General features: G+C 45.7%; 2 protein-coding genes across 3 annotated transcripts in view; one reads left to right on the forward strand and one right to left on the reverse strand.

Moving 5' to 3' along the window:
- Positions 1-30: 30 nt before the first annotated feature.
- On the forward strand, positions 31-2,805 carry RWDD2A (RWD domain containing 2A; the record flags this gene model as incomplete). The annotated part of the gene is made up of 3 exons (XM_080934445.1): positions 31-92; positions 891-1,117; positions 2,128-2,805. The coding sequence occupies exons 2-3, from the start codon at positions 917-919 to the stop codon at positions 2,803-2,805; spliced, it is 879 nt and encodes a 292-aa protein (XP_080790571.1). The 5' UTR covers positions 31-92; positions 891-916.
- An 8,212-nt stretch (positions 2,806-11,017) lies between these two features.
- The window catches only part of ME1 (malic enzyme 1), a 100,861-nt gene continuing 86,545 nt past the window's right edge, over positions 11,018-25,333 (reverse strand). For both annotated transcript variants that reach the window (XM_080934828.1, XM_080934827.1), the window contains 5 exons: positions 24,690-24,795; positions 23,490-23,632; positions 21,681-21,854; positions 15,337-15,435; positions 11,018-11,524 (listed from right to left, as the gene is read on the reverse strand). In XM_080934828.1, coding sequence (XP_080790954.1) covers positions 11,354-11,524; positions 15,337-15,435; positions 21,681-21,854; positions 23,490-23,632; positions 24,690-24,795 — 693 coding nt within the window. In that variant the 3' untranslated portion in view covers positions 11,018-11,353. The remainder of the gene's footprint in view (positions 11,525-15,336; positions 15,436-21,680; positions 21,855-23,489; positions 23,633-24,689; positions 24,796-25,333) is intronic.

Raw genomic sequence — 25,333 nt, forward strand, 5'->3', positions numbered from 1 at the left:
CCCTAGCCGTCCGCGCGCTGCTCGCGCCCGCGGAACTGCGGCTGCGGTTCGGAGCGGGTTCGGGGACTCCCTGGCTTGAGTGAGCTGAAAGGGTGAGGCCGCGGCGGCTGAGGCCGAGGGTTAGCATCCGGGGTGAACAGCTGCGCCTTTCAGCCTGGGCCTTAGGGTTCCGGGGTCTCTAAAGAACGGGAGCGTTGAGTTCCTCCGACCACCGAGGTCAGCTCCCAGCCCAGCCCCTGGAAGGCGAGGGCAGCGCCATCCCTGTGGGTCTTCACCCAATTAGCCCTAGGCGTCATTTTATTAAGTGGAAATGGCTGAGACCTCCTCCCCCAGCCCCTGGCTCTGCCATGGTATCCTTATGCACCTGCGCGTGATGCTGCACCCCACTGCAGTCCGGGAGGCTGTCCTCCGAGGGGGCTGCGGATGGGGGCTGGCGGCGGGGACGACCTAGAGCCCTCCCCTCCGCGCTGCAGGCATCCTTCCTGGCGGCATCTAGCTCACCGCAGACTTGAGATCCCAGTGGGATTCCAGGGCTGGCCCCTGCTTTTCCCAGGATTGCGGCTGACCCGGAATACAGGTGTTTGCAACCACCGGCCACGAAATGTGTCGCCGGAGCACCTGTTGAAAGCACAGACTCCAGAATGGCTGGCAAGGGTGGGCGGGGGGCGGGGGGAAGTCTAGGAATCTGGGTTTTGATAGTCATTTTAAAGAATGGTGTGCATAGTAGATTTGGGGGCTTCGGATAGAAATCTATAAACAATTTAAGTGTCTGGATGGGTGCCCCCTAGCTCTCTACAAACAACGGACTGCCTCCTAGAAAAGAGACCTTGGGAAATTTTCCTGAACACCAGCCGTCATTTACCACCTCATTGTTTCTGGGCCTTTTCCAGCTTTCCAAGCCAGTTGATTTGGAGACATGTCAGAGTCGATAAAAGAAAGCCTTCAGCTTCAGCTGCTGGAGATGGAGATGCTGTTTTCTATGTTTCCTAACCAAGGAGAAGTAAAACTTGAAGATGTAAACGCCCTAACAAACATAAAGCGGTATCTGGAAGGCACTAGGGAGGCGCTCCCACCCAAAATCGAATTTGTGATCACACTCCAAATTGAAGAGCCCAAGGTGGGTGCTTTTATCTGTCCCGAGTATTTCTAGGTTCCTATCGTGTTTTTAACGTGTACGGGTGTTTTCCCCTCTTGTATGTCTGTGTGCGTCATGTGCATGCAGTGCCCTCGGAGGCCAGAACTACCTGTGGGTATCTGGGATTGAAACTAGGCCCTCTCCAGAGCCAGCTCCAGCCCCAAGTACCCACTTGTTAACTGGAAAACTCAATGCATGAGCTTCCTGTCCAGGAAACAAATAGACAATTTCAAACGCGTATCCCAGTGCTTGTTTGGAAGGAAAGTGTAGCAAACGCAAGATGGTCCATAAATGCTCTTAACTCCCTTAACTGCACATAAAGACACCTGCCTTTTTACCGTGAAAAGATCTTACAGTCTTATCTTGGTATTCTGTCCCGTCAGCCCTTACCAACCCAGCTGTTAGAATATACCGTGACTGCAACAGGCTTTTATCGAGTTAATCAATGTCTAGGATTTTGTTCATTTCAGTGGCACTGAATTACGCAGTAACTACATAAACAAGTCTAAATGTTAAAGTACAAACTTCCCTCCATCTTCTGGTTCCTTTAACCCTAGCAACAGTAGCACAGCATAGGTACCGTGTGCACTGGTCATTTGAGAAGAATGTTTTAGCTCTCCCCTGCGTATCCTTTAGTTGTCCTTTCCTCAGACCTTTTTATCTCCTTGATTACACACTTCAATGGAACCTTTGAACGTCTTCCACTGTAGATGCTGCCTCTCAAGTCGAAATTAAATTCTTGCTGAGTGTGGGCATTGTTTAATATGCGTCTCCCTCCCTAGGCTCTAGTCTAAGGCAGAGATCATGTCTGACTTCATCGCTCCCTGATTCAGCCCAGACTCCCAGCACACGTAGCTAGCTGGTCAGCGGCAGGCACTTGGTATTCTCCATGACTGTTCCATCTTAATCATGCAGTTGCCATGATAAACCAACTCGTGTGGCTTCGAGGTATCTAAATCTATGTGTGTGTGTGTGTTTTTTTTTTTTTTAAGGTGACAATTGATTTGCAAGTAACCATGCCACATAGCTACCCATATGTGGCTCTGCAGCTGTTTGGACGGTCCCCTGAGCTGGACAGACAACAGCAGCTGCTTCTCAATCAAGCTCTCGGTGCCCATCTCGGGACTTTCGATCCAGGTGAGCTGTGTGTCTGCGCAGCAATCCAGTGGCTGCAGGACAACAGCGCATCGTACTTCCTCAACAGAAAGCTGTCGTGTGAGCCATCTGTACAAGCCAAGCCAGTCAAGAACACATTCCTGCGAATGTGGATCTACAGCCACCACATATACCAGCAGGACCTGAGGAAAAAGATTTTGGAAGTGGGGAAAAGGTTAGATGTGACTGGATTTTGCATGACGGGAAAGCCTGGTATAATCTGTGTGGAGGGCTTCAAGGATCACTGTGAGGAATTCTGGCACACAATCAGATACCCCAACTGGAAACACATTTCCTGCAAGCATGCAGAAAGTGTGGAGACAGAGGGGAACGGTGAGGACCTGCGCCTCTTCCATTCTTTTGAAGAATTACTTCTTGAGGCCCATGGCGACTATGGATTACGGAATGATTATCACATGAACCTGGGCCAATTCCTAGAGTTTCTCAGAAAACACAAAAGTGAGCATGTTTTTCAGATATTATTTGGTATTGAAAGCAAAAGTTCAGAGTCCTAGACCTCTATTAAAATGTCTATGCTTGTAACTGCATTAAGTATTTATGTTACTAAAACCAAAATAAAAAGGCTAGTGACTATATAGAATTCTGGGTGGAAATCCTAGCTCTAGAATTTTCTGACTGCTAATGCTAATAGAAATGCCTTTTAACTTTCTACCAGTGTAACTGTGATGTTGTTTCCAGGTTGCTGTGTAAAGCCACACTTGAATACCGTTTCATTATAAATTAATAAAATGATATATTTAACCAGAGCAACTTGTCTCGAGTCCAGAGATAGGCTGGAGAGGTGGCTCCGAAGTTAGGAGCCCTGGCTGACTTCCAGAGGTTTCCCAAGGCACCCCACTGCCGTCTGTGACTCCGGTTCCCTCCTCTGGACTCCTCATATGTGGTGCACAGACATATGGAGGGAAAGCACCCATACATACACACAATAAAGGAATAAAGCAAGTCCCGAGCCCCGCATTAACGTCAAATGCCAGACTGCAGATACAAATTCATAAATTTAAGCCGTCTCGGTTACAAGACACCGGCACATCTGTGGCATATCAGCTCATCCTTGGTAATGAGTCCTAAACAACAGATAAACTCAGCATAAAGAGCCCCCACTTACTATGTTTCTTTAAAACCCCTATTCGAAGTGTTTTCGATTCTAACTAAAACTAGATTCTAACAGCAACAGCAGATTACAGTAAAGTTTCAGGAGTCGCCCACACCTGCATTAACACGTTTGTCTTTATTAGAAAAAAAAAAAAGTCATGAAGGGTGGAAGAACTCTGCCCTTCTTACACTAACATTTGGATAAGAACACCTCTAGTAGCAGCATTATTCTTAGTTTAGTCTTATCCATGAAAAAAGCAAGCCTTTGTTTGACACCCATAGTTCTTATCTACAAAATATTCCCTGGAATTTTCCAACTGCTCCTCATTTGTCTGTATGCACTTAAACATGACAAGAGAGAGCTGAGGTTCACTTTAGAGGACACACCAAAACCTGTGGGGAAAGTCAAACCGCATTTCAGTGATGTCAGTGCGGTCTACTTTCAAAGTCTAAAGTACCACCAGCCCCTTTCAACATGAGAGCTCAATAATTTTAAGAACTAGTAAGGATGGGGAGAGAGCTCAGTGAACCTGGGTTCAGCTCCTAGTACCCATACAGAGACTCACAACTGTCTAACTCCAATTCCAGGGGATCTGATGCTCATTTTGACCTCCAAGGACACCAGGCACACATGTGGTGCACAGACATAACCTAAGTTATACAGAGTTAACACTCATACCTAAGAAATTGTGAAGACTCTTAGTTAGCAAAGATGCTTTGGCTAGTCATTTTATTGCTAATGACCTAGCCTAAGAATTTCTGGATTATTTCCTATGTGCCAGGGCACCTTCCTTCTCTCTGGTCTCAACCATCTCACATCCCTTTCCTGGGGAGAATTGCATTCTCCTGCTAGGCCTCGGGATGACTTGGTCCCTTGAGGATGCCATGCTATGCGGGCAGGACTTGATGACACACGGAGGAATACCCCAGTCCCCATGGAACACTGGCCGCCAATGTTGTATGCACTGGGAAACTTGCAAAAGTACTGTCACGCCTGCTGTCTCGAATGGAAATGTGACCTGGGTTGGGGGAGAACTCTATTCTGTGTGCCCATGAGGCTGTGGAGCTGACTCCATTGTGAAGCTCAGCACGAGTCTTCCCTGGGCACAAATCCCGCTGGAAGCTCTGGTTATGGCCTGGAAAGACATTTGCTCCCCCACTTATGTTTCAATCCCTTTTTATGCTAATGGAGCTCAAGATGGGGCCTCTACACCTCAGCTACATACACGGGGAAGAAACAAGACTTCACATCTCAAACACTCTCCATGTTTGCCAAGACTGAAAACAACATAGCATATGAATTGCCTTCATATCTACCTCCTTAAATATTAACATTAAACGACATTCATAAATGTTAGCCCCTATTTAACCCCATTAACCCGATGGCCTTTGAAATGAAACTGTGCATGTGCTTTTACGCAGTTAATCTATAGAGCAGTTTCCTATGGTTGTCAGCAGAGACGGCTTCTGAAATATATAATGTAATATAGCTTAAGGCCTAAACTATGGAACAAAACTGAACATTACATAATTGAATGAGCAGAATACATTCAAGTCTATGAACTAACTCATGGCTGCCTCTGAACTTATCAGAATTTTTCTCAGAATTCCACTTTAACACTTCCATTATTAGCACTGACCAGGACTTTTAGGTTATTACCAATAGACAGTTGTTACAGAGGTTCAGAAAACATCTGGTGCATGTCTGTACATGCATGCATACATACATATGATTTCACTCAAATCTCAGCACTGTATTCCCAGCACAGTACTGCTGGTGTTTGACCATCCCAACAAGAACACAAACCACCTCCCCAGTGCACACATGGCTTTGGGGAAGAGCCCCCTCTTCTGCATTGTCCAGTAGGAGAGGGCACTGGGGGCATCTGGCCTTATCTCGGTAGGTGATACCCGGCCCTCCCCAGTAACCATGGCAAGGGACAGCAGTGGTCACACACTTGCCGATGATCTGGTCTGCTCACAGGACAGGCGCTGGAAGCGTTAGGTTCCCTGGTTGTCTGTTGTAAGATACAGCATGCCAGAGGGGAGAAACAGGCTATCAGTTCAGCCACATCCTGTGGCAGTCCACAGTCTGGTCCATGCTGGAATCATGAGGATGTCTCCTTCATAGTGAAGGACACATTGTCTACTTCATTCTTCTTACTAGAAAGGAGGGCCCTCCGTGTTTGGTGGACTCTTGTCTTGACAGAATTTGGCCATGTGGTCCAGGCTGACCTCAGATCTGAGTCCCTCTGTCTCTGCTGGGGTTGTAGACCTGTAGACCAAGTACCTGTACTCGTCCGAGTATCACAATGATGGCCTGGTACAGTCAGAGTTAATGTGGCCCTGGAGGCAGATGTGCCGCCCTCCCTACCGAGATAAGGCCAAATGCCCCCGGTGCTCTTTCCTACTGGATAAGAGCACAGACCCACTTGCTAAATTATTGGGCACCTACTGATTAGCTCCAAGAAAGAAGACAGGTCTATCAGCAGCTGGGTAGGATGACCATCTAAATGTTCAGGAACATACTGTCATCCTGGAAGGCCAATCCACCTCCTGCGTTTGGCAATGATTGTGCTGACTGGAGATACACTGGAATAATTATATCCCTGTTGTTCTTGAAGCTCTTAAGAGCTGGAAACTATCTGTGCAGATCTCTTGGTACCTTCTATTTATTCATGGATCAGAGATTCAATGAAGGTCTTTTGTTACAGAATACAAAGATTCCAATTCTTAAAAGACAAAACAAAATTTTGTCAGTTCAAAAATTTTAGAGAGTTTGCTCAGTGGTTAGGAGTGTCCACTGCTTTTCTAGAGGATCCACACTAGAGGGCACACAACTGTGTGTATCTCCAGCTCAGGGGAGCTCAATCTCTTTTCTGGCTTCAGCAGGCGTCTGTACCCAGCTGCTTGTACCTGTACACATACACAAAACTTAATAAAATGCAACAAAAATGAAAATAGAAAGTAATTTCAAAAACTAACTTCTTGTTGGAATAACCAGAGGGAAGGTACATCGGTGTCCTGGTGTCCAAAAGAACCCAGTGACGTCAGAGACCTCATGGCCTGTCTTGTAGCCACTGCCCTCATCGCTTCATGCCTGCTAACACATTACTCTAACAAGCGAAAGCTCGGGAAACATTTTTGGAAATGTATTTCTAAAAGTGTTACTGAATTCATCCTGGAGACTGTTCTTCAGTGCTCTGTCGCCGGCCCCGCCCCCCCCCACCCCCCATGTTAATAGTTCTGTTGTAAGCTGGCAGCTATATTGATAGGTGATCAGATCACAATGGTACTAAACTTCATCAGATGACTAATCTACTGGTTCTTATTGAGCTGTTAATGAAGAAGTGATTGATGAGAATGTGCCCTTTTGATTGAGTGGGGTTTTGTTTTGCTTTTTGGGATAGGGTTTCTCTGCATGGCCCTGGCTATCCTGAAGGTCACTCTGTAGACCAGGCTGGATGTGGATTCAGAGAACTGTCTGCCTCTCTGCCTCTGAGTGCTGCAATTAGCAGTTTTTGATCATTTTAAAGATAGGTCAGCCTTGAATCCAGGTGTGCTGTGGTTATTGGGACACAATGCCTTTGCAGAACATACCCTGTCCTCAAACTTTTGTCTGCCTCCTGCCACAGTCTCTCCGGGCACACGCTCTAGCAACAGCAATGTTTTCTCTCACCGTAGTCCCGCAGCGCTGAAAGCCCAGTGGCCCTGGGCTGACTCCTCCAAAACCGTGAACCAAGTATTCCTCCTCTAAACAGATTTGCTTCACATTTTTATCACAGTGATTAAAGTAGACTAACAAGAGAGACTTTCCTATCTCTGTGTGACACTTCTGTTGGCTCCTGCTGGACGACTCTTCTATTGTCCCCGGTATCTACGTTCTAAACTGGCTGTGCTCGGCAGATAAGTACTCCCAAAGCAGCCATATTCCTCAGTGAGCAGGCACGATCCTGCACACCACCAGGCCCTGCAAAAATTCCCACAGGCCAAACCAGCTTCTTCCCACTGGGCCAGCCTGAACTGATAACAAATTCCACATCTTCCATTAACTGCTGCAGAATACTGGTGTTAAGTCATCTGAGGTTCTTGTCTGGGGATTTTGTATTTGTTTATTTGTCTGTCTTGCAGTAGTGGATGTAGTGCTTGCTCTCAGGGACTTACGAATCTAGACTATCAGTGAGTTACAACCCCAGCTCCCATCTGGGTAACTTCTAATGACCAGCCTTTGAGATTATTGATTTACTAATTGATATTAAGCTTCCAATGAATCCTTACTCCACGTTTTATTTTTGAAATCTAGAATGTATATTTCTTTTAAAAACAGTATTTTTATTACTTTCCTGTAGTTTTTCATATTCAACTTCCTCCTCCAAGTCCTTCTAGATCCATCCCCACCACTACCTGCCTGCTTCTTTCCTCTCCTCCCCAAGCCTGCTAAAGTCCAAAAGGGTGTAGAGCCTGCTCTGGAGAATGGACGATGTAGCAGGTCACACCATGAAAGAAAACTCTCTCTTGCTCTCCCTGCAGCTATCAAATGCCAGCAGCTCCTTCGCTAAGGGTGGGACTCCAGAGCCAAACTCCCCATCATGGAGGGATCGTGTCTGGCCTGAGCCACTGAATTCTTTATACTCTATGTTTATGATAAAATCTACATTTTGTCTTTCTTCTGAATTTTAATCACATTATAATAATAATCATTTTCAAAGCCTTGAGTGATCTCACAAGGCTGATCTGCCAGTCTGTCAAGTATTTTGTCCCTTCTCAGTAAGCACCACACCTTTATGGTTTTATGGGTATACTTTTTCCTTTGAAATTGTACATCCAAGTTTTTTTTTCCCAAAGAGAAGGAGTTTTTTCCTTTTAAACATGAGCATGTCATGTTGTTTCTTATAAAGTTGGGGTGGGAGGCTGTGAAATTTAAGTAGCATTTATGGTGGTTGGATTGCAGCTTACGCTGGTTCAGGCACTGCTTATAAATGCTGAATTAATCTCGAGTGTTGCTGGAGTGGCCTTCTATTTCCTACATACACTAGAATGCACGTACTCACTTCCTTACGAACTTCAAACAGAAACTGCGTTTGTGGCACAGTCAATGCTACATGCTCATCTTATCCACTTCCTGCTGCAGCCCTGGGCAGAAAGAAAAATGACGAGACAGAAGAAAACAGAGCACGCTTCTCCTGGGCTGCAGCCCTGTGGCTGAGTGACAGGCAGAGTGACTGAGTGACAAGCCCTCCCTCCCTTCTCCCCATGTATGCTCCATGTTTTCTTGTCCCTTTGGGAGCCACAAGATAAAGACAGTAGCACTAAAAAATGAAAAGGCAGGCTAGAGACGGCTCAGTGATTAAGAACACTGGCTGCTCTTCCAGAGGACTGGGGTTCAATTCCCAGCACTCGCACCGCAGCTCATAACTGCATGTAACTTCTGTTCCAGGGGATCCAACACCTTCATACAGATGTGCATGCAGGCAAAGCACCAACGTACATAAAGATAAATAAAAATTCATTTTAAATTTAAAAAAAAAAACTGAACTGGCTCTGTCTCCTGAGAGCATCAAGTGTAAGCTAGCAGTACACTCTTGCAGTGGGACCTTCCAATCAGCACAGCCTTACACAGGTGGGACTGCACTGAATGTACAGAGTGTTTCCGGGGCGAACTAAGAAATTCCAAGGGTGTGACAGCACACACTGGTAATCCAGACTTGGGTGGCTGAGGCAGCAGACAGCATGAGTCAACGGCCAGCCTCTGGTCTGAACTGACTAAAACACCAGTGTACAGTAGCGCTGCCTTTGAAAGATTTTGGTATCAACTTGACCAAACCCTTCAGTAACTGTTATATTAATCCTACTTTGAAATAACACTTTAGATATATTGGTTCAATTTATTATTAACATAAACTCTACTTTTTTAATGAAGCTACTAGAGAATTTCAGACTCCCCTTGGGACGCTGCTGGCTAGTCTACAGTAGACCAGTGAAAGCAGGGACAGAATGAAGACAGGCAAATGGACCTGGACCCTGAAGCCTCTGCTTATGAGCACTGTGGGCTTGACAAGTGGCCTAAATGATCACCCTCACGAGGTGCCTACCAGGACACCACGGATGAATGAATGTACTTCAATGCTTACGTCCAGGGAGTAACCGTCTAATGCCGGCCGGGACATCTTACCCTACGAACAAGAGATAAAGCAGAGCATCCAGCACACACACTTAAGCACACTTAAGTCAAGGCCATACTGGAATAAGCAATTATTAGATATTTTAAAGCTTCATAAAGGTACTATAGACATGGCTCAGAGGTTAACACACTTGCTGCTCTTCCAGAGGAGTCTAGTTCAGTTCCCAGTACCCACATCAGGGGTTTGCAACCACCTGTACCTCTAGTTCCTGGGGACCTGACACCCTCTTCTGACCTCTTTGGGCACTAGAGACAACCAGGGCAAAAAAGTGCATGCAAACACACACACACACACACACACACACACACACACATTAAAAAAAAACCCACCATCTTTAAAAAGTTAGTAACTTTTCATATGATCTCCTAAAACTCAGCATTGTCAAGTGCAGTGATAATATCTTTTAAAAATGACATTTATTACAGTATTATGCATATTCTCTAGGCTTTAATAAATCTTTTGCATAGGTAAATACATTCATTTACAACTACCTGACAACATGAACAGACAGGAAAAGATACAAATTCTGACTCTTTCCTAAATAACTACACTGTGTCAAAAGTCACCATTAGAAGTCTGCACCCTTTTAACTCACACCTGAAGGAATCCATATCTTCACCTTCAAGGAGATCACTTTACAGAGTTGCCCATCGTAAACCCACACAGGCTTTAAAGTAACTTCAAAATCAGAAGTGTCTCTAGATTTGTAGAATGTTCTGGAACCTGAGATTAGGAATTAAGGCTGTTTCTAGTCATGCCATTATCAACTTGTCCAGTAAATTATACAAACTGAGAAAGGCTTTTTTTCTCACTGAATGGTTTTGGTAATTAACAATTTAATATCTGATAGAAAGGGAGACATTGGAGATGTATTTACTCATGCCATAAGCTCTCAGTCATCCGAACTAACTTTACAGGGACAGCAGGGCAGGTGACCCTCATGGACCCTGAGCTTGCCTGGGAACCACGGTCTTGCATCTGACACCCTTGTCTCAGAGGTGGGTCCTCAGGCCCCCCTCAAGGATGCTCCTTTCTCATTGCCTAGGCTACACTAACAAAAGCACCCCAGTACCTCAGCAGGGCCAGGAGCTGGTCAGAGACGACATAGGTGTTTCTACGGAGTATTTGGGACTCAAACCCAAGGCAATGAGAGCTCTCTCTGTGGATGGAACAATGACAGAATTGTGATCTAAGGCTGCGTGAGGCACTGTAGACAGCAGTGAGCTTTCTCAGAGGTGTGAAGAGCTTAGGTGTACAAAAGAACAAAGCTAACAGAGGCCTGGAATACAGGTCCTGAGAAGATTTTCCTCTAGGCAACAAAGTAGTGTTTCTGTTTAGTAAAAGTTCAGCTGTGCCTAAGTTTGTGTTCATCTTTACTGCTTAAGAGATTTTAACAAAATAGTCAAGAAAGAACTGTAGACATTTAATATAATCAAGTTATGCTATATTAATTTATTACTAGTGTGGGTCTTCCATTAGCTTCCTACGTATCAGTCAGGAGTTTCTCAGCAGCAGGTACAGTAGCTTTTAAACAGAATTCATAAAGAGAATAATCACAAGAGAAAACATAAATATCCACAGTAAGGAAACAAAACTGCCTAGTGTAAAGTTAATCCTAATGTATACTAATATACTCCCATGAGTTTGTTGGTTAAACTAAATCACCTTATTCTAAACACACTATGAATCATCATAAAAGATTCTGACCATTAAAAAATCATGAAAACTTCAAGATCTTATGAATAAAGTTAAAATTCCAGCTGTTGTGTTACTGGTTGACTTTGGTCTGTATTTTCTGGACTTCTGCGGGCCACGGATAACAATCGGGGAGGATCTGGTCATAATTAGTGCTGTACATCTGAGAGGAGACAAATTCTTCTTTGTTTGGGGGTTCGGGATAAACAGTGGCCATCTTCTCTTTGTATGCATCTTGCACAATCTAGAAATAAGAAAGGCGAGTCATTATTTTCATAATGAGAGGGAGATATTAAACACAGTCAAATTTTTATCCATTTCAAAAGTTAATTTGTAATTTGTCCTAGGGAAAAAGCCACATACATGAGCAAAGACAATGGAAATACAGTTATGAGTCAGATACAGACAGAGGAAATGGCACCAGCAACAGGGAAAGTCTTGGGAGTAGAGACTTAAGTGTGAACACTGTCACTTTTCTCAGAAACGACAGTCTTCAGAAGTCTTGACCATCCTGGCCGCTAATTAACTCGGACTGAATACTGGAGTCTCCCTGTGAGCTCTCCTCCGACTTCTGGACTCAGTGACAAAGTGTCTTCAGCCCTCACTTTCCTTCCCACATTCAGATCCCTGACGACTGTATGTCTACTGCTCCACCACCACCACACGGACAGAGCAGCCAGGTCTCTCTATCCTGTCATCCTTGCGTTCCCACCGCCTCTGTCTTCTTGGCAGAATTAGACATTTGGATGCGTCTGGGTACCTCAGACCTGCAGCCCCTTAGAGCAGCTTCCTTCCTGACACTGGCTCTTCATCTGAGTCCTTGGTTTAGTACAGACTCTGCAATCCACGGTCTTTATTTCCTCTACTGCCCCTTGCCTTCTCAATTTCTATGTGTTAATTCATTCTCATTTGAATTGTCAAAATAAGCTTAAAGTACATAGGTAATGAAAACTAAAAACAGGTCAGTATAGATCGGGATAATATATCAGGGTATTTTTTTCCAAAGTACTGATTTTGAAGAACAAACCTTCAAATTAGTAAGATAAACATCAGCATGTGACTCTTAAACGGTGCCATATTGATAATCTTGGAATAGTGTAAACTACTCAAGTTAAAGCAGGAAGTTGAGTCTGCAAGAAGAATTTACCCGGCTGGCTACCTTTTGACTGTTGAAACTGTGCAGGTGCTGCTGACCCCTTGTGGCCAGAGGCTGCAAATGCCAAGAGCACAATCCTGCCCAAACACAAAATGCCTGACCAACCCGTTTAACCGAAACTGTTAGGGGTCAAGTTTGTGTTTCCCCACATACAATCATATTTCCTTGTGCCTTCACCAGAAGTACTTCAGAAATTAAAATACAGCTTTTGGGATGGTCCATGTCACATCTGGACAGCAAAAGCACCAAGGACGAGAGGACATACATAAGGAAAATTTCTAAGGACACAAGAGGCAGCCCCAAGGCAAGGACACAGACCTGAGAGGCAAAGTTACTGACATCCTGACCTTGGTGTACAGCAACCACAAAATAAATATAATAAATATAATAAATATAATAATAATAATAATAATAATAATAATAATAATAATAATTTTTGTTTCGTTGACACCAGAAAGAGGTATTGGTCACGGCAACTGTGGCAGACTAATACAACACCATTACAAGGCACAAGCAGGACACAGCTCAGCTGTGTTAGAGAAAGTCTCTCTGCCTTTAGGTTCCTGGCCAAGTCCTCCTACTGCACATCTGTCCCTGCTGCTGTCTGTCCTGTGTTAGGCACCTAATAAGACATAAGTAGGCATGAAGGTCATCCCTCCGGCTTTAACCACACGTCTATGCTGGGTCTGCACGACTGTGAGGAACTCTGGCACCCAGTCAGCACCCAGTCAGCACACAGTCAGCACACAGTCAGCACCCTCCTAAGAATCTACAATCCCATGTGTGGTGTCTGAATGACCCCCCCCCTCCCCCAGGGCTGCTCATATGTTCAAATACCCACCCCCAATTTAGTACAGCTGTTTGGAAGGATTAAGAAATATGGCATTGTTACAGGAGAAGTTCCAGTGGTTTCAGCTTTGAGTTTTCAAAAAGATCGTGTCTTGCTTGTGAGTCAAGACACACCTTTCATCATGGACCCCCTGAGACCATAGGGCCAGCTAAACACTTTCCTTATAAGTTGCCTTGGTCATAATGTTTAGTGACAGGGAAAAAAGCAACTAGTACAACACTCTAGATACTTCAGTAACCCTCTTTACAAATGGTTTAGCCAGGTACTGATACCATCTTTTTGATAAAGATGGAGACCTGGCCAAGACCTGTGCTGGTTAGCTTTATGTTAGCTTGACACAAGCTAGAGTCATCTGAGAAGAGAGAATTTCAACTGAGAAAATGCCTCCCTAAGACCCAGATGTAAGGAAGCGTGTGAGGTATTTCTTAGTTCACTAAGTAAGTAGTAGAGGAGAGTCCAGTCCGTTGTGGCCACTGTCATCCTGGGCTGTTAGTACTGGGTTCTGTAATGAAGCAGGCAGAGCAAGCCACAGGGAACAAGTAAGTAAGCTTCAGCCCTCCATGGCCTCTGCATCAGCTCCTGCCTCCAGGTTCCTGCCTCACCTTCCCTCGGTGGCCTGTGACTTGGGACACATAAACCAAATAAACCCTTTCATCCCCAAGTTGGTTTTGGTCTTTCATCACAGCAAAAGTAATTCTAACTAAGATGCTTCCTGTCTCTACGCTTACATGTAAATCTGTCTTTAGCTGTAAACCCTATTTTATAACCTCAAGAAAACAGCCTCATGCTGGAGAAGTGGTGGAGCAGGTAAGAACGCTCTTCCACAGGATTTGAGTTCCGTTCCCAGCACGTGTCAGAGAGCTCAGGACCCCTGGTAGATTCCGATTTGATACCCATAGGCACCAGCACTGCGGTGAACACACACAAGTACTCAACGTAAAAAGCAAATATAAAAATGCGTCTTAAAGAACAAAACCCAGCATGAAGACAGAAAGTGCGAAGAAGCAGGACGCAGCTGAAGACATCGTGAGAAGGCCGTCCGCTGATGGTTCCTCGGCGTGGTGGGCACTCACCCGGCATCCCTCCCTTGCTGCTCAGCTGCCCACCCTCTGAGTTCGGACTGGGACAGTGGACTGTTTCTTTTCCCTTTTCCCATCTCCTTATAAACTTGCCCTGACACTCAGCAAGAGGCTCTCAATCTGAGGGTCAAGACATTAGAAAGCACACACGTGTGATGGTCTCAGGAACTGACACTGCTCCTCTACAACACTACAGTTACGAAGCAGCAACAGAAATAATCTTAGTTAGGGGTTACCACAACATGAGGAACTATATCAAAGGGTAACAGTATTAGGAGGGTTGAGAACCGCTGCTCTGCGTTCCTTCTCTCTCTCTCTCTCTCTCTCTCTCTCTCTCTCTCTCTCTCTCCTTCCCTCCCTCCCTCCCTCCCCCCCCCCCCCGACTGTTGAGCTTGCCTGATTTCTGAACCTCTAGCTCAGAAGGCACAGACTCCTCTCTTGCTCTCACTCAGCACCTTTTCGTCCCAGGGGCCATTAAGATCCCCACCCAGTTGTCTTTTCCTCAAGCACCAACCAAGCTGTCCCTGAGTCCCTTTTGATTCAGAGTGAATTCTTTTCTCTACAGGATTAAGAACTTGCCCAAGGGGCCCTGAGTCCCCTGCCACTGCCTCCTCTGTCCTTAGTCCTTCAGGATGTTCTCTGTCACATGGCAGGAGCTGCCAGGCCCCTCTCATCAGTCTATGGAAGTTACATAAATAACTCCAGAACAACTACCTCATGGTGAATTGTGAGAAGCCTGACTAAAGGGATGGAATGTAGGTCTCAGAGAGAAACGGATAGAGAAACAGGTAACTGTCCCCATGTCCCCTCTCCTGAGGAGGAAATGCAGCTGCCCATCAGCCTGCCACTGTGTCTGGTTTCCATGCGTCCTAGAAAATGAACGGACATGGGAAAGCAAGCACATAAAATCGTAAAAACACAATGTGGCGAGAGGAGGAAGGACAGCAACAAGGGAGGCTGCACTGTCTCACCTTTACTGCAATTTTCAACGACACATCTCGAATGGTGTTCAAAGGAGGGTAGAGCCGGCCTTCTTGTAGGTGTTTATCTGACACTTGCTGAGATATGACCTTAAAAAGAGAAAGGGAACAAAGGTGTTTGTACATCACATGATTCAGTGTGGCAATTGTACAGATAACTGAAGGAGCAGCCACGTATGGAAACTGTGACATGAAAATGGCCGTCTAATGTCATGGCCTTCATCAACAGAAAAGCTGAGCCGTGGCAAGTGCTGGGATCACAGCAAGAGTGAGACAGAGAGGAGGACCCAGGTCTCTCTTTGGCTGAGTGCCTTCACACCGAACAATTCCTGGAGAAGCCTTGAAAATAAAAGGGGATGAAGAAGTCATGGAAAGGGACCCTGGAAACAGAGGAGGGCAGCTGCTCAAGACAGACTGCTGGTGCTCTCCGCTCAGAACCCACACAGGAGTCCTGCAGGGGGCTGAGAGCCTGCTCAGCCACACTCACCAAGAAGGACTTACATTTTACCCGGACTCCTGGTTATCCGCTTATCCAACCAATCTCCCATTAGCTCTCGCTCTGCCACTCCCCAGCTCTGGACAGAGTTAGCCAATTAAGTCACTGCACACAGTAGGTCTAGGTCAGCACATAACTGAGCCTTGATCAGAAAGGTTGGGCAGAGAGGAGACAGGAAACCTTCACCGAGCAACCAAATAGTAAGTCAGTGTCTGTGTATCTGTCTGCATTTCTGGCCCCCTCCTATCCCCCTCTATCATGAAGACCCCCTTATGTGAACTGAAGACAGAGTGATTTGAATCTGGGAGTAGAGAGCTTCTGAGGAGAAAAAGAGAACAGCATACTGTCAATGCTGAACACTGGCACTGTGGGTGACTGAAAACTTCTGACCAGGGTCATTCAGGCAGAGGCAAGGCAGAAAGAAACATTAATCAACAGCACACCTAATTCTAGGTTACTGTGACTTCATTATATAAAACAACAGCCTGGTGTCATGGCTTGAGTAAGTGTTAAGGTCCAGGTAACTGAGGCCTGTCTAGCCGGCCATTTTGTCCTGCCACTAATGTTATGAGGAAATGTTCTCATGTGTCGTTACTAGGAAACGTCCTCTTGCCCGAGTTGATTGCATATTCTGTGGTGTTCTGTGCTTTGGTGTTCCTGGAAACCAATCACAGTAGAATCAGTGTTTAGCCACAATAACCTGAGACTCAAACCAAGTGCCAGGCAGCACTTCCTGCACCCATATAGGAGCTTTTCCGGTTGTTGCTTTTTAAGCTGCCCCTGGGATGGACCCATAAGAGAGATACTTGTACCAATATAAGAAGCTGTTTTAAATAAGACTTCCATTTCTTGAGTAGGGGTCAAAATTTTAAGTCCCCAAGACCTCTCTGGAAATTGACATCCTATTTGGCAGAATAAGACACGTATGTGGGTAACTGACATCTGTTTGGCGCAGACATGAATCATAGGCAACAAGGCAATTCCCCTGCCGGAGTCGAATACCCCCGACCAATGGGAGCGGAATAATGTCCAACAGACACATGTTCCTAAAAAATCCCCTATCCCTAAGTCATGGCTGGTAAAATAACTTGGCTCAGACTGTCTGTGGATTTCAAGGTTTAAAGGCTCTGTAGGATCCAGTTCCCAAGTCTGGTCCAAGGCCCCATCCATCAGTCCTGGGCAAATGCTTAGTAAACCATTCCTGTCTAGCTGAGATCAGTGTTCCTGTGGTTCATGAGGCAACTCCTGGACCCCAACAATAAGAATGACCCCTACAGGCTCAAATATTTGCAGGTTTGTTCCTCAGCTGAAGAACGGTTTGGAAGGGTTAGAAAGTGGAAACTTGGAGGAGGTGTGTCAATGGGAGTGGGCTTTGAGGTTTCAAAGGCCCATACCAGGCCTTGTGCCTCTGTCTGTGTGTCTGTTTGTCTTTCTCTCCTCCCTCCCTCCCTCCCTCTCTCTTTCTCTCTCCCCCTCACCCTGTCTGTCTCCTGCTCATCCAGCACCATGCCTACCTCCACACTGCCATGCTCCCCACCATGGCGCAATGACTAACCCTCCAAACTGTCAGCCAGCTCCAAGTGCTGTGCTTTCTTTTATAAGAGTTGCCTGGGTCACGGTGCCTTCTTACAGCAGCAGAACGCTGACTATGACACCTAGACTTAGGGACTCACTTAGCATTCATTTCTTGCTTTGGCGACACGGCAGTGAGCACAAGCTTCCCTTTGCCCCAGAGAAAGTGATCAAGGCTCCAAACTTTAACCATGGAGACAATAAATGTTTACTACCAAAGTGGGCGTGCCATTTCCCGCAGAACAGGAGAGGGAGGAATCAGCCAGTCGTATTGAAAACTACTAGGAACAGCTCACCGGTTGTTGGGTTTTCCTCATTTATGGATTTAAGAACTAGTGAGGAATGTCAGGTAATTCCTGATCTACAGACGAGACAAGAATCAGGCTGGGTGTCCCCGTACCTTTAATCCCTACACTCAGGAGTCAGAGGCAGACAACCTCTGTGAACTTGAAGCTAGCCTGGTCTGCCAGTGAGTTTCAGGCCTGCCAGCTACACACTGAGACCCTGCCTCAAACAACTACAACAATTACATTGGGGCTGGAGAGATGGCCCCAGGATTAAGAACACTGGCTGCCATTTTAGAGGGTCAGAGCTGGATTCCCCAATACCCACATGGTAGCTTATAACTGTCTGTGACTCCAGTTCCAGGGCATCTGATACTCTCTTTTGGCCCATGGGCATAAGCCAAATACTTATATACATGTAAGGAAAACACTCAAACACAGGGGTGGGGGATCTCAACCACTGAGAACGTAGGTACTGTCCCAAACAGGAGAGAAAAGATGGGATTGCTGGCTCATTCTAGTGATGAACACCTGACACACTGTGTAAAAAGTAAAACTCTCGGGCTGTTTTGCACACAGTGGTGCAATGCTATGTTGTCTTTACATTCGTGTCTAAAATGAAAGTATTGGATAGACAGAAGTTAGCCCTGTTGTGTTAGGATAGAATTTTCAAATATTTGCAGAGAGCAAACGGTTCCTGCCCATGCAAGCGAGACGTGTGCGAGCACATACAGGACTGTGGTGCTCTGCGGCACAAGCACAGCCCAGGACACCCACTGAGCTGCCCTGCTAGGTACCACCCATACTCCGAAAGACTGTCGCCACACCACAGAAGTTAGCAGTCTCTCCCTTCATAATTAAAATGAAAATTCAGGACGGAGGCTGGGAAGATGAGTTCTTTAACTAAAATGCCTGCTGTCCAATCACAGGAGTCAGTACCCAGACCCTGATGCCTGCATACAAGCCCACAGCAGGGCACGGCCCGGCAGTCCGTCCCTGGCTCCCCGACCAGCCAGCCCAGCCAACGGATGATCTATGGACTCAGTGAAAAAGCCTGTCGCAAAAGACAACCAGTGTTAGACCTTCACACACCTTCCAACACAAGCTTGCACCTTTGCACAAGTACATACACGTGTACTACTCACACATAAAACAAACAAAAAGTAAACTTTAAGGAATCCAAAAGTAACTTTCAGATTTGGTCTAACCAATGAGATTTCCAGTTTCATGGGACCAAAATAGTATTTAAATGTGTGTGTGTGTGTGTGTGTGTGTGTGTGTGTGTGTGTGTGTGTGTATACGTATGAGTGATCTGCCTTCATGAATGTCTGTGCACCTCTTGTGTCTATGTCTGGTGTCCTTGGAGGACCAAAGACACCATCAAATGCCCTGGAACTGAAGTTATAGATGGTCGTGAGGGAATTGAACCCAGATCCTCTGGGAAAGTAGTCAGTGCTCTTCACCACCAACCAATCTCTCTAACCGCCTCTAACCAGTTTTTGTGTATGTGTACTGTGATACAGAGGTGATTAAATCTGTAGTTATGGAATAAAGCAAGTCACCCTAATCGCTGAACCGTTACTTCAGTTAGCTGGTTGGCTGAGCCGACAGCCTTCCCTGGGTCGTCGGGCAGTGAGCGCCTACGGCGCTAGACTTGTTCTTTCAGGTGCTTCTGTTGAGCTGCTTTCCCTGTGTCAGCATTGTGAGTTGTTGATAACATTCTGAAGAAGGGCCTTTAGAAGAGTGAACTCTTCAGTTAGAGGGACAGCATGATCTTTTAAATCCATAGCTCTCAAGAACAAAACCAACCAGGAAAACCTCAAGTGTCAGACTATGTAAATAGGCATAGCCTGAAGCTGGAGGACTGCTCAGGAGGAAAAGAGCTTCTGGGAGCATGAGGCCCTGAGGTGGCCCTGGAATCTCTGGGTTGTGGGCCAGACTCTGCAGCGCAGACTCAGACTCCCATTGCTGGTGGAACCCTGGGTCTTGCTGGTCAGCCAGCCCAGCCAAATCAGTGAGACCTAGGTTTAGTGTGAGACTTACCTTAAGGAACTAGGTGAGAAGCAAAAAAATACCCTAAATCAACCACACACACACACAGCTGAGAGAAAACTAGCAGGGAGAGAGCTCAGCTGCCACGGCACTCCTTTCTTTTCCTCTCTTTGGTTCTGGTGTTTCACTACATAATATAAGCTGATCTGGAGATCTCTGTGTAGCCAAGACTGGCCTTAACCTTGAAATCCTACATCTAGACCCATTCCTGAAAATGCTGGAATTACAGATGAGCCACAATGCCCAATTTTTTTCTTTTGAAAAGAAAACAAATTTTGGAGTTGGGGAGAGGTCTGGGCGTCACCATGTAACTTCCGGTGACCTGAAACTTGGTATGTATACCAGCTGTTCTTGAACTCACTGAGATCCACTTGATCCCGACTCCAGAGTGCTGAGATTAAAGCCCATGAACTTTTGGCAGTGATCATTAATTGCTACATGTGAAATGAAAAATAAAATGAATTTACCTGACATTGCCACTAGAGGGTGCTAAAGTTAAAGGAAAAACACATGGGCGAAAAGAATCAAGATCATTTTCCTGTTTTGTCCTAAAAGAAAAGGTTGTACTTTCTCTATGTAAAAACCTTAAAATGTTCTTAGTACATACATATATGTATGTATATATATTTAAATTTAAATTTGTCAATTATTTTTTTGAGCTACAAAGAAACAAACCAGACACATCAATTCATACTTTTAACACTGCAAAGAAAATGCACAGCTTCCAGGCAATCTACCCCAGAGAGAGGCAGGAGCTGCCCAGGCTATGCTCTTAGACACACCACTGACTCTGGAATCTGCCCCTGCTCTTGGGATTCCTCTTCACAGTGCAAAGAACAGCATGTTTGCTGGAAAATGCAATCGGGTTTCATAATGGTTCAGCTATTATGTTAGACAGTGTTTGTTAAGAAGAAATTAACAAGTTTCTGGCTCATAGACTGTATTCTGACAAAATTTGGAAAACAGTTATGAGAGGATGCTAGTTATCAGTTCATTGTTTACAAACATACGCCGCCCACCCACTGTCGCCGGCCTGTGAGGCTGGAATGCAAAGGGAACTGACAACTGAAAGCTCACAGGAGCTTTGCACCAGGAATGAGGACACTCTTTGTCTGTGAGCTGGAGCTTCAGGTTCCCTCCACCAGTGGCTATGAAACTGTGGCTGATGTGTTAGCCTGCAGCTGGGTAAAGTTAGTTCTCAGATATACACAACTGCCTGCCCGTGGGCTGTGACACCCTGGGGGATCCTGAAATCCTACTCAGAGCTGACTTCTCCTGAGAGTGGTTTCCTAAAAACAAACAAACAAAAATCCTCATCACAGTTTTATTTATTTAGGGGGAGGGGTGGCGCACACATGCCATGATACACATGGAAACCAGAGGCCAAGCTGCAAGAGATTTTTCTTCTATACTGTGTAAGTCCTGAGCACTGAATTCAGCTCATCAGTATTGGCAGCAAACACCTCTACCCACTGAACCATTTCATCAGCCCCTTCAGTGAGTGTATGAACATACGATGTCCTGTTTTAATCTCATTTCTGCTCAAAAACTAGTGTAGCTTTTATTTTCTGTACTGAAACGGCAATGACAAATACTTCTACTGTACTGTGTCAACCTCAAAATGACATTATTTTAGGAAGGCTCACGGTGGAGAAATGTTACTTACCAACACTTGGAAAAAAGAATACTTTTAATTGTTTCACTGATGTTCTAAAAGTCCATTGGTAGCTAAAGGCAAATAAAAGATTCCTCTGTGAAATGAAACCCAGTCACTACTGAGGAAGAATCTCACTCACGATGCTTAGGAACCTACCGTCCACTCCTAACCTCTACTTAGCATTCCTCACACTTGATGGACAGCCGTGACACTACATAAACAAACACTGTGCCCAGCAAATCCAGCCTTGGCAAGCGCCAGCTCTTCACAGTACCTCCGCGGTGGTGAGGAAGACCGTGTCAGTGATGTGTCTCAGTCCACAGGCCACTACCCCAAGTGCAACTCCAGGGAACACGTAGGAATTGTTGCCTTGGCCAGGAAACAGAGTCCGTCCATCGGGGAGAGTGACTGGATCAAAAGGACTGCCGCTGGCGAAGATTGCACGTCCCTGCAACACAGACATGGGCTACTGATAAAGAGAAGTGGGCTATCTGAGGACAATGAGCCAGAACCATCTGAAAGAGGCTTAGGAGTGTCTAGAGCTTAACTCCTGGTGAGCCTGGTGCTCTGCTGTTGGTACTGCCAAGGGGTCAGGACAGGGTACTTTTTACTGTTCTCTACATCAAGCTGCCCAGGAATGGGCACAGCACAGGATTCCCTAGGGCTGCTACTCTGTTCTCTGCAACAGTCCAACCACAAGCCCAACAGGCACGTCTGTAGCGGCTTCTAACTACAACCGTCTGAAGATGAGGTCAAGAGGTTCCTGGAGTTGTCAAGATGGTATGCTAGGTTAGAACTTAACGTCCAGTTTCCTGGTGACTTTTAATGTTTTACAGAGCATTAGGTGAGATCTTAGGTGCGAGCTGGGGCCATCTATTTCTGACACAACAAAAGTTTAAAACACAGCCATATAAGCTGAACTAACACACGTATGTTATGTTATGTAATGTTGGGTTGGGTTAGGTTGGGTTAGGTTGGGTTAGGTTAGGTTAGGTTAGGTTCGGTTGGGTTGGGTTGGGTTGGGTTGGGTTGGGTTGGGTTGGGTTGGGTTGGGTTAGGTTAGGTTAGGTTAGGTTAGGTTAGGTTAGGTTCAGTTGGGTTGGGTTGGGTTGGGTTGGGTTGGGTTGGGTTAGGTTAGGTTAGGTTAGGTTAGGTGTATGGCAGACCTCTATGCTGCCGAGGACTGTTGGCATACACAGAAACAAAACAACTAAACTAACTGCACGCTTGCTGATCAGGGGCCTCCTATCTGCACAGTGCTACACTATGATTCTGTTACTGCTCAAAGGCTGTGTGTCCTCCGTTGTGATTTAAAGCTAAGGAAGAATGTGAAGGAAACTCAATCTGCACATCAGATAAGGATTAAAATTACTCAGTACTGATCGCCAACCCAGATAAGAGAGAAAAGAGTCCTGGCCTGGCTCCTTGTCAAAAACATCATTAGATCCAGTGATAAGCACTTGAAGCACTATTACTAGGAGAGCCTTCAAGCTCTGGCCCGCACACGACTCTGTGTTGTGTTTACATTCTCTATTTTATATTTCCAAAATACAAGTTTTAGAGGCATAAAACTAAATTTCATTTTTGTTATGATATTCTCAAGTCTTTGAGGAGAGCAAAAGGCCTTCTGCCCAACCTGTCAGTCAAATATATGTTAGCACAAACACAGTATAAAATTAACTTTTTATTTTTAAAACAGTGAAGTATTGAGTGCTGAGGATTCTATGCCAGTCTGGCTGGGTGTCAGCATAGCTGTCCAGATCCTCTACCCATGGCATCAAAATCCAAACCCAAAATTTAGCTAAGCAAAACTTGAACTGTGGTTTCATTTTGTATGCTTTCAGTGCTTAGAAACAGCTAAAGATATCTTCATAACCACCCAAAGCTAAGTTCTTTCCCTTTAATTTTTTATATTTAAATCTTTCTTTCCAAGTCAGTCAAGGAATGCTATCCAACCCTGAAGACGAGATTTCATGTATCTTTCAGCTCTCATGGAGTAGGTCTGATGTCAAGAGTAGGTGATTAACACCTTGAGCGTCCCAGGCTTCCTGTACGAACTGATACTTGGTACTGGATCGCTCACCTTGGTCACTTTATAGCACTGCTCTGCAGAACACTCGGCTTTGCTGGTCGGATTACTCAAAGCAAAAATGATGGGTCGCTCGTTGAAGGCAGCCATATCTTTGAGAATTTGTTCTGTGAAAGCACCACCAATTGCAGCAACCCCTACAAAGGAAACAAGAAATGGGGGATCAGAACTATCACTGGTTAGTTCTTCCAAAAGGCCCAGGTCCCCAAACAATGAGATACGGCAGCTCATTTCTAACAGGCCCTAAACAAAGCACAGACTGCTCACACTGAAGCCTAGTGATGAAATCATGTTGCTCAAGGCCAATGATCTTTAGGGTTACAAATCAACAAGTGCCTTTATAAATCACAGATATGACATCATACTCAGAAATCAGAAGTCCTAGACAGTCATTAGGAGCTCTGGTTACAAGCATTTCTATAGGACTCTGGTTGAAAGTAGACAGGCATACGCAGAACGAGAAGAAACTCATAGCTTTCTTCAAGATTTGAAGCGCAGAATTTGAACACATGGAGCACCTGTCTCATACAGCTCAGGCTGAGCTCCTGCCCTGTCCTCCTGTCTCCACTTCCCAAAGCTGGGATGTGATGGGAGGCAGGCACAGCTACACACTACACACCATACTGAGCACACCGACTCGAACTACTTGAGGATCTGAGGAAGAATGGAAGGACAAGTGAAGTGCAAGCCCTGTCTTTGAGGATCTCAGCCTGAGCGGTACATTGTGGGCATGTTTCCTCATGGCAAAGCCGTCCTGGGCACACAGGGCTTTTTACCACCATTGCAGACCTCTACCCACCACAGTTGGCCTGGCCTTTCCGTTCCTTTCCTTTTCTTTCTTCCTCCACCATCCCCTTGACGCTGAAGCAAACTAAAACCCATCTCTAGGCACAGCCCAGCATTCTGAGGGTGTTTCCGGCACATTCGGGAAGGGCTGCCTGCCTGTGTACTGGAGCCGGAAAAGGGCTGCATGCTGTGGATGTTAGCAGGCTGGCACAGCACAGGACCGTGTACTGCACTCCAGATCCAGGATACACACTAGGAAGGCAGAACTGAGTTACACCTCACTGCCAAGAGGACCCCGATACTTGAATGGGTCCATTTTCTTTCTGGATTCCAAAGGTTTAGAATTTTTAAAAAGCAAAACAGTGTTAGTAGGTCAAAGTAAAGGAAAAAGAGTAGAAAAGCATTTACCGATGAGAGCGGTGGGTTTTATCTTTTGAACAATGGCTTCTAGGTTCTTCATTTCTTCATGTTCATGGGCAAACACCTCTTTCTCTTCTGTGAGAGAAGCACGCCCCTGAGAAATGCAAATGGAGATATTGCAGTTGTGTGGGCCAAAGGCACAGGCAACACTTACTTACCATCCTGTGTCCTGTGCACACCACCAACTGTGAGGCCCCTGTCTCAAGGTCACCATGTTACTTCTCTTGTTCCTTCTGGTTTTTCGAGATAGTGTTTCCCTGGATAGTCCTGGCTGTCCTGGAACTCACTATGTAGACCAGGCTAGCCTCAAACTCACACAGATCTGCCTGTCTCTGCCCCCCACCCCTAGAGCCGGGATTAAAGGTGCTCACCACACAGTCTAGCTTCTCTTGTCCTTTCAACAAATATTCAACATGGCAGATGGTGTCCCAGACAATGGTGACACAGCAGTGAGCAAAAAAAATCCAATGAGAACTGTGAGATACAGGCCACTTGCATTAATTGTTATTTTACACCCAAGGACACAGGTTCAGAGACTTTGAGTGACCCAACTTATGACAGGATTGTCTGTAGCTACTTTGGAAGAGCAGTTTTCCCAACGCTAGATGCCAGACTGCATGCGAACTGTCTGG

Source organism: Micromys minutus (genome assembly GCF_963924665.1).
Source record: "Micromys minutus genome assembly, chromosome: 21".
In the NCBI taxonomy this organism is placed as follows: Eukaryota; Metazoa; Chordata; class Mammalia; order Rodentia; family Muridae; genus Micromys; species Micromys minutus.